Genomic DNA, 12,102 nt, shown 5'->3' on the forward strand with positions numbered 1-12,102 from the left:
GGGGGCTCGAGGTTACAGAGGGTGTGGGAAAGACAATCATCAACGCACACTTCCATCTTCTTTATTTATGCCCTTCATTCTTGATCACATACAGACAGTGTGTAAATGTGCGTGTGTGTGTGTGTGTGTGTGTGTGTGTGTGTGTGTGTGTGTGTGTGTGTGTGTGTGTGTGTGTGTGTGTGTGTGTGTGTGTGTGTGTGTGTGTGTGTGTGTGTGTGGTTTCTGCAAATTGTATCACAATTTAATTTGTATTCACAATTAATCTATTAAATTAACAATCAATACAATAACGAAATACACCTCATCATCAATTTTACAATCATCAAACTCAACTTCACGATTCCTACCATGATTTTGTTTACCCGCCTCTATAACATATATCCTGAAATATCTTTGTCATCCACAATTATTCTGAAAAACCAAATACATCAATTATTAATGTGACTTCTACACTGGCTCTTTACATATTATTCCATCAGTCATATTACCTAAACACAATAAGTTGCTCAATCAATGCTTACCAATAATGATTCCCCAGACACTTATGGTAATAGACATCTTCACAGCTCAATGTCTTGACACAGAAAGGACGGCTCTCATTACAATCATGCCGAGGAGAACTCGCACTACTTTGTTCGCGGAGTACTACATCTAAGGGACCGTAAATAAATAAGTCATGTTCTACTTAACATTCTTTGCTTGTCTAGTGTTTCTTTAATCTTGTTTTATTTCATATACACACTGGACCACTATATTCCATCAATCTTATACAATAACATTTTCCATTTTATGTTACGACTCAAAAACAGGTGCTCAACCTCGCAGGCCGTAATTGTCGTTACTTCTAAGTAATACATCTCTTTACATGTACAACAATTCAATACGCTATTACAATTCCATACATTATACAATATTTCCATACATAGTGCAATCGACACTCACATCCTCCCCCTTGTGATCCCCTAGGATCACAAAACCACTGACGGGAGGTCACAAATTTCTACACTAAGTCACCTTCTAATAGTAGTATTAGTTTGGAAATAGGTCGCTTATAGAGTCTTTTGCCACGTACTATTTCCACTTGTCTAATTAGTCCATCTTTGCTCTTCATCACTCTTACAACCCTTGCTAATAGCCAATGGCTACGTGGTGTATTATTCTCTACCATCAAGACAATATCTCCTTCTTTGAGATTTCTATTTACCTTCAGCCACTTCTGGCGTTCCTGCAGACAAGGCAAGTACTCCTTTTGCCATCTTCGCCAAACCTCTTTTGCTAAATATTGTACCTGTCTCCATTTCTTTCTACTCTCGCAGAGTATTTCTTGTCTATCAAATGTCACTACATAACTATCCAAATTAAATAACGAATTAGGGGGACACAAATCGTTTACATCATTCGATATTACAGTAAGAGGACGACTGTTAATTGTGCTCTCAACTTCGCAAAAAAATTTACTCAAACTATCATCAGACAAAGTTTGTGAACCTATCACAACTTCCAAAACTCGTCTGACTACTATCATTCTCTCAAAAACACCACCATGATGAGAACCTCCAGGAGGAGTGAATATTCAACCCACACCTCTTTTGGCTAATTCAGTACCAATGTGACGCATAGTAAGATTGTCCTTCAATATCTTATTTGCTCCAATGAAGTTTGTGCCGTGATCACTAATCAATTTACTAACTGTACCCCGTCTGGATATAAACCTGATAAATGCTTTTATCACGCTCTCTGCTGTTAGATCATGTAAAACTTCAAGATGTATAGCTCTAATGGATAGACATGTAAATAATATTCCATATCTCTTGATTTGAGACCGTGCTCTTTTCACAAAAAAATGGCCCAAAGCAATCAACTCCAGTCACAAAATATAGTTTCTGATTTACATTTGCTCTATCTACTGGCAAGTCTGCCATCTCTTGAGTGATTGTTGGACTCTTGAAACGTCTACAAGTGACACATTTAGACAATACCTTCCTCACAGCTGAACTACCTTTAATTACCTAGTATTTCTGTCTCAATTGATTTAACACTGCTTGCCTTTCCGTGTGTCCTACTCTCATGTGATAATGTTGAATGATTAAACTAGTCACATGATGTTCATGGGGAAGAATAATTGGATATTTCATATCCAAGGGCAATTCTAAGTTAACTAGTCTACCTCCTACCCTGAGTATACCATCCAGCAACATCGGTTTAAGTTTCCTTATAGAACTGGAAATATTAATAGTATCATTTCTTGATAACAGACAATCTCCTTTGCAAAATAACAGTTTTGCACAAATTTGATTACTTTTTCTTCCGCAACATCCATTAATTGAACATTAAGTTCAGTAATTGACACCCTTTGCCTTTGCAAATATCTGACAAATAATATAAGATAGCTACATGCTCTAAGCAATTTAAACCATAAAGAATAATGACACACTAGTTGTAACATTACAGGATCAACTGTGTCAGTCTGTATTGGCTCTACTTCAACTCTCAAAACCTTCTTAATTTCAAGATTAGAAACATCTTCCTTGCTTATCTGCGGTTGGACTGGCCAGACCTCTTCATTTTGGGACAAGAAAGCAGGTCCTTCAGACCATCTACTCGTTTGTCTACCTCTGGTAGCATCATCAGCAGGATTATCCTTGCTTGAGACATACATCCAACATACATCCTCAGAATTCTCTCGAATCTGAGACACTCTATTAGCTACAAAGGTTTTGAATCTTATGTGATCATTATGCAAGTATTTTAACACTGTAGTTGAGTCTGTCCAAATATAAATTTGACTCATCTTTATAGGTAATTCTCTCACTATCACACACTTCAATTTAATGGCAAGCGTGGCTGATACAAATTTAAGTCTTGGAATGATAATTGATTTCAGAGGTGCTACTTTGGCCTTTCCCAAAATGAAGCTACACTGGATCGTACCATCAACATGTTTGTATCTTAAATATACCACTGAACCATATGCTACTTCCCTAGTCACAAAAAATGTGACACTGAATTGACTCTACTTTTGACGTTATACCTTTCTTCGTACAACGATCAATGCTAAACAGCTTAAACTTATTCACCCTTGACATCCAAACATTTATTTGTCCTTTATCCCTTTCACTCAAAGTACAGTACCATCCAATACCGTTTCTAAATAAATTTTGTAACAATATTCTTCCTTCAAGAACAACTGGTGCTAATATACCCAATGGGTCGTAAACTTTACCAATTACCGCTAATAATTCTCTCTTAGTTCTAGGTATCTCATCAACGTTGAGTGATATACTTATTTTATCTTTGCCAAGAGACCAATTTAATCCTAGTGTCTTTCTTACTACATCTTCATCCTTGCTTAACTTCTCTATCCTATCACTAAACTTCTCTTTGGGTAAGCTATTCAAAACTTTAAAGGAATTACTATTGAACTTTGTCAAATTGAATCCACCTTTACTACAAAGGTCTATCACATTAACACTATTGTCAATCAACTCATCAATGTCATCGGATGACACCAAAAGATCATCTACATAGAAGTTATTGAGAACTATTTCGCTTACTGATGTGTGAAACTGACTGCCGTGATCTTGTACAACTCGTTTTAGAACATAATTTGCAATACTAGGTGAGCAACTAGCACCAAATGGATGAGAAGTCATCCGCAGCTTAACTATATCACTTCCTATTTGTCCATATTTCCACCACAAAAAACGCAAATAATCTCTATCATCTTCAGGTACTTTAACTTGATAATACATAGTTTCTATATCCGCAGTACACGCATATAGTCCTAGTCTAAATCTCAAAAGGACACCTAACAGAAGATTACTTATATCAGGTCCTTGTCGCAACAGATCATTTAAAGACAAATCATTCACACGGGCTGCACAATCAAATACTACACGCACTTTATCCTTTTTGGTAGGATGACGCACTCCAAAATGTGGAATATACCATGCTTGTTGATTCTTCACCTCACACTTAGGAACTTCTTCGGCATACCCTTTCTCTAGTAAATTAATCATAAATTGCTTATGCTGCTTTTAATATTCATCATCCTTGAATTTACGCTTTAACCGCTGAAGTCTTTCAAACGCCATAGGTTCACTATCAGGAACTACCATCGGTTTCTATATCATTGGTAAAGGAATCTCGTACTTTCCATTAATCATTTTCCTAAACACAGACTCAACAAATTGTAACCATCTTCTATCTTCCATGCTAGGTTCTACCGAATTCAGTGATGAATCCACAAACTCTCTATTATAAGAATAAATTAATTTCCTCTCTATATGATTCCCATCAACCTTTCTATTATTCACAGCAACTTCTTGAATATTGTCTATTATTGTTCCACACAGTACCCATCCTAAACGTGTTCTCACAGCATATGGATCTCCTACTTTCTCTGTATCCACTACCTCCCAAGGTTCAGACGCTTCCAGTACATTACTTCTTATAATAATTTCTATTTCCCCTTGGTTGTGATCAAGTTCTAGTTTCATCAAATGTTTCCACTTTCCTATGTCTTTTTTTTCTAATACTATGACCTTGATTAAGAGGTAGTTTCTTCTCTGCAAATACAGGTGGTAATCTAATTTGGTTATTTCCTTCTACGTCAGCTACGGACATCCCTTCAACATTAAGACAAGACATTCCTATTGTTCCTACCATTATACTACTTGTAGAGTAGCTGACTGATAGTTCATGTCTGTCATTGTAAGTTTCTGCAATAAATTCTTAGTACAAAATGTGACGGAGCTACCATTGTCAAGGTAACATCTGGTATTAACAACCTTACCATTTAACTCTACTTGAACAGGGATGGCAGTAGTGTCTCCAACTGAATCTTTCAATTGACTGGATAATAGTTGAACTCTAGAATCATCAACCTTATTAGTGACCACTGGATTTGCCGTTACTTCTTTACTTCCTTCGTCCCTGAAATTCTTACTCGTCCTATGTGTAATTGTAAGATGTGAACGACCGCATTGTTCACAAATTTAAATCACTCTACACTATGACGCTTTATGTTCTTTCCTTAAACACTTGAAATAAAGTTCTAAACTGTAAGCCTTGTTTAATTTATTTTCATAAGTTAATCATCTAAATTCAGGACACACATCAATAATATGTCCTTCTTGACAAATCCAACAAGAAAGTCTTGCTTTTTATGTCACATTGACATGAACGCTTCTATCATTTGAATATATACTTTTCCTGTAATTCATCTTTCTATTTGAACTCCATGTGTTCGCTTCTACTCTCTTATCTCTAAATCCTTCTTTAACACTTCTCCCAAATGTTGGGTTATTCAATATTCTTACTTCTTTTTCTAAAAATCTAACAAATTCTTTAATGTCTACTAACCTCCCACTCTTAGCTAATTCGTCAGCTATTCTTCTCCATCCATCCTGTAAATACCTGGGTAATTTCCCAACTAACTGACGTAAAGTCCTAAGATTCTGTGATTCTTAAAATCCACATTGTATACCAAACGTAGCACTTATACATGAATCTAATTCGACAATAAATTCATCTAACATCTCAATATTTTCTTCTTTCATATCAAAACTTTATCTATGTGTATTAAAGCAATTCGTTCTTTATTTCCATATATTTTCTTTAATTCATTTCTTGCCTTTTGGTAACCCTCTCTTGGATCTAAATGTAAGCACGTTCTATTTTGTTTGGTTTACCTTCTGTATATTGTTTCAGGTACTGTAACTTTTCATTATCTGACACATGCTAGCTATTAATTAACATGTCGAAATCTCCGACAAATTCAAAGTACTTGTCGTATTGTCCAGTAAATTTCTTAATTGCATGAACAGGCATCGTGGTTTTGGTCATTAAAGTCGTAGCCATGTCTCTATCTGTCTGTTGGTCGTCATTGTTACAATTTGCACCTTTGTACATCTACAGCACTTTCAAATTTACTTAAAACTTTAAACTCTGCCTCAGCCGATTCTAACTCCGTTTCTAAGTCAAACCTATCCTGCTCTTGTTTCAATCTATGCAATTCATTTTCCAACTCCTGCTTCCTTTTCAGCTTCTGTAATTTGATGTCTAAGCTCGCCCTCTTAACCATCACCTTACCTATTTGAATACCTAGGTCACTTTCTCCTGCCTGAGATACACTATCTATTGGTTTCACTGTACCGTCTATTGCCTCTTCCACTGGTGTTCTATTGAAAGTTAATATTTCGTGAACTACTTCCTCTACATCTAATTCCTCAGCTGTTACAAACTCCTGTATCTTACTCATAAGTTCTGCCTTATTGCCAGAACACGATTGACTCTTAAGCCTCAAATATTGTTTCAGTTGATACACTGTGGACCTTTCCATTTTGTTCAATCTTAGAATGTTTAACACTCACTCACAATATATATAGACGAATAGAAACTAGAAAACTATACCTCATTTAAATTCAAAGTTCAAAAGCACTCATCATTAATTGATATTCAACTAAGCTATGTAAATTAATGTTAAGTAAACCTGGGATCTTTACACTTAATTCAAAGTTGATTACACAACATTCTGTTAATACAATCATTATTAATCAATCCTCAACATTAACTTACGTAAATCAATGTTAAATAAACCTGGAATCTTTATACTTAATTCAAAGACAATTACATTCTCTTAATGCACTCATAGCTTCATTGCTCAATCGCAGCACTATTCTTATCACTTTATAAAGTTAGAGTTACAGAATTAAATGACAACTTAGATGTCCAACACTGATCTACACAATTCAACTTAAGCATAAATAGTAGCTAGAAATTTATTACTCATTTAAATTCAAAATTTCAAGTCTCCTTAATCATTCTCAAGTCATGTCTACTACCAATTTCAGAACTTGACTATCGGACCACTTGTTGGCCTCTGCCATGCCAGCTTCCATCCTTCCCGCGGCTTCACCGCTCCTTGGAGTCCCAACTGTAGGATGCCAACTTCTCGCTCAAGGAATTCAGCAAGGAACCGAAATCCTCTGGGCGACAAGTGCACCCCGTCCTTTGTATATAGATGATTCCTACCGTAAAAGTGGTCCCAGTTGTCGACAAATGCCCATCCATTGGCCTTACAATGTTTGCCAGCCTGCAATTCATTGCAATATCTCTCCAACTCTACGCCTCGGAAGGATTCCTCATACAACAGGAATACCTCCCCTATTTCTAATCTTGTCTAGCGTATCCCGGAACGGCGCAAACAATTTCTCACACCCTAACTTACCTATATTATTGCCCCCAGCACTTAAGCAAACTACAGGGTCCTTACCTTCCCCTAATAAAAACTCTTCAATCCTATCTCTAACATCTCCTATCCCCACGCCGGGAAAACACACCTGCATCCTATGTTTCCTATCTTTATCGCAGAAAGTCCTGTCTAAGTACCTCACTTGAATGTCTCCTACCTGTGGGCAGGGATCCAGCTTCTGCCCTTTCCTTCTTCTCTTGAATTTTGTTTGTTTCTTCTTCCTGCAGATTCGCTAGTACTTGAAACGAGTTCTTGTAATCGAGTGGGGCTGATGAGGACTTTTTTTCACTATTCCGCATCTTATTTTTCTCCGTTTTTCATCCAAGCTCAGAGCTAGTTTTGTCTTCCGTATTTTGGGCCTTCAAGCGGAGAACTCGATTCTCCTCTTTAAGGCACTTTACAGCATCCTCCAAGGCTTCAATTCTACTAATTAGAGATTGTACCTAATCGGCGCTGAACACTGTAACACAACCACTCGCCATATCACTAATAATTGAAGCAGCTACCCGGTTGACCTGACGTGAGTGACGACTACTGCTCAACTCGACGAATACTGCTCAACGGTGACGACTACTACTCAACACACACACACACACACACACACACACACACACACACACACACACACACACACACACACACACACACACACACACACACACACACACACACACACACACACACACACACACACACACACACACACACACACACACACACACACACACACACACACACACACACACACACACACACACACACACATATATATATATATATATATATATATATATATATATATGTTGATGATAGCAAATACAGTGTTTCGGAAGAAAGTCAAGCATAAGTACACATGGGAGAGGGGGGTGGAGGGAAGGGTGGTAGATAGAGCGTTAATGGATTATGTAGTGATAAATAGGATTATGATAGGAAGAGTTAATGATGTACATGTGCTAAGGGGAGAGGGTGGGGGAATATCAGATCATTTTTTGGTGGAAGGTAAGTTGAGAGTGGAGGATAGATGGAGAAAGAGGAAAGGGACAAAAGGTAGGGAGGTGCTTAGAGTGAATTCTTTAAATGAAAAGGAAAAGGAGAAGGAATACAAGAAGAAGCTGAAGGAGGAGTGGGTGGGAGTGAAGGATAGAGTAGAGTTAGGTGTGGAGGAGGAATGAGGATGGTTCAATTAGGGAGTCACAAATTGTGCAAGGATGGTGTGTGGAACAAGAAGGACAGGAGGAAATAGAAGGAAGGGTAGTGAATGGTGGGATGAGGAAACAAAGAAGGCTGTAGAAGAGAAGAAGCGAACTTTCACAGATTGGTTAAAAATAGGACGAGGGAGTCATATGAGAGGTACAAAGAAAAGAAAAGAGAAGTAAAGCAAAAGGTAAAGGAGGCAAAGAGGAGAGCAGATGTGAAATGGGGCAAGAGGATGACAGAAAATTTTGAAAGTAATAAAAAGATGTTTTGGAAAGAAATTAAGAGAGGAAGAGAAGGCGAATCAAGTAGAGAAGAAAAGGTAAAAGGTGCAGATGGAGAGATGATAATGGAAGAGGGGGTAGTCAGGGGAAGATGGGCAGAGTATTCTAGGGAGTTGCTAAATGTGAAGGAGGATAGGGAGGGTAAGATAGCTGCAGTGGGAAATGCTAAGAAAATGACTGTGATGAGTGAGGAAAATGGAGGAGAAATAAGAAAGGATGAAGTGAAGGCAGCTGTTAAGATGTTGAAAGCAGGTAAGGCACCTAGTCTGGATGGATGTCATGCAGAATGTCTAAAAAAGGAGGTACAGTGATGGTGGACTAGATAGTGGGGTTACTTAATGTTTGCTGGAGAGAGGGTAGAGTGCCGGAGGACTGGAGGAGGGCCTGTATAGTTCCACTTTACAAGGGAAAAGGGGACAAGTGTGAATGTAGTAGTTTCAGAGGGATTAGCTTGTTATGTGTAGTTGGGAGGGCTTATGGGAGGATCTTGAATGAGAGGACTAGGAGAGGAACAGAGGGAGTAATTGGTGAGGAACAGTGTGGATTTAGGACGGGTAGAGGTTGTGTAGATCAGATTTTTGTGGTAAGACAGATATGTGAGAAAGCTATAGGAAAGGAGAAGGATGTTTTTTTTTTGGCTTTTATGGATCTGGAAAAGGCTTACGACAGGGTACGCAAAAAGGCACTTTGGGAGGTTTTGCGGATATACGGGATAGGAGGAAAGCTTCTAGGAGCTGTCAAGAGTTTTTAGGGAATTTATTACATTTCTATAGACCAGAGCCACATAGGGTTTGTTTTATGATGGGAGCCTAAATCCCATTAAAAGGAAAGGTTTGTTTTAACCTAATATTGCTTCTCTCTACTACCCTCCTTAAATAAATTTCTTAACCATCTGCATCAACCACCTTAACCAGCTTTTTATATGATGTTTTTTTTTTGGATAGAAACGTTGGTTATTTTTTAAGAAATGCTAAATAATGGTTTCATATTCCATTCACAACCGCAGCCAATCTAAAAATCGATACTTCACATGGACTTCGCATCATCCATACATAATTATAAAGCCCAATTGGATCACTATGGTGAGGCATAGAGGCTGTATCGCCCTGCAGGGGAGAGACCGATTAACCTGCATTAGCCCTCATGGTTAAATACTCTCAGCTTCACTACTTTGTTAGCCTAAGTAGGACGATTCTTTCTCACGCCCATCTCACAGGTGCATTGCATGTAGATTCCTATCTTTGATCTTTCAGGAACCAAGAGGATGAAACACAACTAAAGGTTAACATTAGGAGTCTATGTATCCCATAGGGAGGCAGTGATTGATTCCTCCCACTCCTCAAGAGGTAAAAACCAGTGTCATCAATTCCTTTCAGTCTCTTCAATCCAGTCATCAATTTTTCTCTATCAAGATATATTGGATACGAAAGCAATTTCCCTCCATCCTCCACTCTTTCTCCTCCATTTTTCGTCGTACACCTTTCTTACAAACCACTTTCACTTTTACTTCATCTCCATGTCTCGTCCTCCACTTTCTGTATTTCCTTATTCCGGGTTTTCCTTCAGTTCCTTTCTCTCATCCTTTCAATTGCTCTCCTCTATTTTTCCTTCATTATTTACACTTCAATTTTCCATTATCCATCTTCTTTGTCTTTTTCATCTTTCCCTACATCTTCCACCCTTGATCCTTCATTTCTCATAAACCATTATTCGTAATTTCATTTGCCAGCCTTTACAAAACCATTTATCTATTGCTTACCACTTGAAATTGTTTGCAGGGGAAATAATATGGTAAAGCAAACAGGAAAATAAAAGTTTGGTTAATTACGAGGCAATGTAAAAAAACAAAAACAAAGAACAAACAGATTAAGTATTTCTAACTCAGTATTAAAGTTTAATTGTTTAATGCATCCGATCAGTTCTGCGACCAAGTTGTTCCAATTATTGTCTGTGATAAGCAAAATGGCTTCTACCTATATCTCAATAAACCTTATGTACATAGTTTCTTGACCAGCTTAAATTCATTGTGAAAACATTTTACTTAGAGTTCTATTATAAACAAATAATTTTGTAATATATCAAAGTCTTATTGTTAGCCCATTCTCAGCCTCCATTGTTATATATATATATATATATATATATATATATATATATATATATATATATATTATTTATTTATATATATATATATATATATATATATATATATATATATGAGGATTTTTGTGAAATTTGTGTTTTATATTTGGCATTGTATTTGTAGTTCACCATTAATCATATATCATTTTATATTCTCTTGATTAGATTGAGCGATGGGGAGGTGGATTTAGAATCTATAAGAATTTCTCATATAAATGTATCTCTTTAGGTCAAAGATAGCACAATTAGTCTTGAAATGTTAATTGTTTCCTCCGAGACAAAAATATGATGTTTGACTAACTCAAGTGTGCTACATCTAAAACCTCTTTAATCTCTAATTTAATTAATTTCTTAGTAATTAAAAAGGCTACTTAATGTTGTTTTTTCTTGCCTATGCAACATTTTATAAAATAGATTTAGTTTAACAATATTCCAGACCAAAGTCCTAGTTTGTCTACAAGTTAACTTTATGAAAACCAAACGGATTTCAAAGCAGATACCCTTTAGGAGGTTTTTATACCATCGGTAGATTTGAATATAACATATCTCTGTCCCTGAGGTAAGCTATTCAAATGTATTTAGAACCAATGTAGCCCAAATACTGAAAACCATGGAACTCCACATCTAGTATATTTCTGAATAAAACAATATCAAATGCATCGTTACTTTATTATTACATTCCCGTTTAATTAAACAAGCTTTTCCCTGGTGCTATGAAATATAACCTCCGTAGCATCTCGTCTCTGACATTATTATTATTATTATTTTTTTCAAAAGTTGGGATGTATCAGATATATATTAGGTTCATTACCTTAATTGCGAGCAACCATTTGATAAAAATTTATTTCTTCAGTTGCACAAGAACGTTATCTATGACTATCTATACATTTTTTGCATGATCAGAGGCCTATATGATTTTTGTTTTTTGCTCTATTTGATATATATGTATAGTAAGAAGTAATAGTAAGTTAAATAAAATAACAGTAAGAATTGTTTACTTATGGTCAAACAGTCACGTTTGCCCTCAGTGTTTGGATCGTATAGATGAAATATGATTTTTCAAAACGTCAAATAACAATGATAAATTTCATAGTCACGAGAATCCCACACAGACTGTCTTCTTATGACGTAAGAAGGCAGTAATCCGATCTTAATACTGATGTAGTGAATTTCGTGAATTCGGTTACCAAAACAGGCTAGTGACTTGTTTCGGTTATGCATTTAGGTTTA

The 12,102-nt window shown here is 36.6% G+C and overlaps 1 protein-coding gene across 1 annotated transcript; it reads right to left on the bottom strand.

Moving 5' to 3' along the window:
• Positions 1-1,573: 1,573 nt before the first annotated feature.
• LOC143018123 (uncharacterized) lies at positions 1,574-5,832 on the bottom strand. Its single transcript, XM_076173248.1, has 5 exons — positions 5,759-5,832; positions 4,796-4,953; positions 3,133-4,003; positions 2,395-2,981; positions 1,574-1,740 (listed from the first exon to the last, which is right to left on the bottom strand). The coding sequence occupies exons 1-5, from the start codon at positions 5,830-5,832 to the stop codon at positions 1,574-1,576; spliced, it is 1,857 nt and encodes a 618-aa protein (XP_076029363.1).
• Positions 5,833-12,102: the final 6,270 nt, after the last annotated feature.

The sequence above is a fragment of the Oratosquilla oratoria genome, chromosome 34 (genome assembly GCF_046742065.1).
Source record: "Oratosquilla oratoria isolate Oo_2021 chromosome 34, ASM4674206v1, whole genome shotgun sequence".
NCBI lineage: Eukaryota > Metazoa > Arthropoda > Malacostraca > Stomatopoda > Squillidae > Oratosquilla > Oratosquilla oratoria.

What these genes read in the sequence shown, in the direction of transcription:
- LOC143018123 (XM_076173248.1), bottom strand. Translation starts at nt 5,832, where the DNA reads ATGCCTGTTCATGCAATTAAGAAATTTACTGGACAATACGACAAGTAC. An exon ending in TTTAGAAACGGTATTGGATG is followed by an intron (nt 2,982 to 3,132) that starts GTACTGTACTTT and finishes TTTTGTGACTAG; the next exon opens with GGAAGTAGCATATGGTTCAG. An exon ending in GTTTAAATTGCTTAGAGCAT is followed by an intron (nt 1,741 to 2,394) that starts GTAGCTATCTTA and finishes ATGATCTAACAG; the next exon opens with CAGAGAGCGTGATAAAAGCA.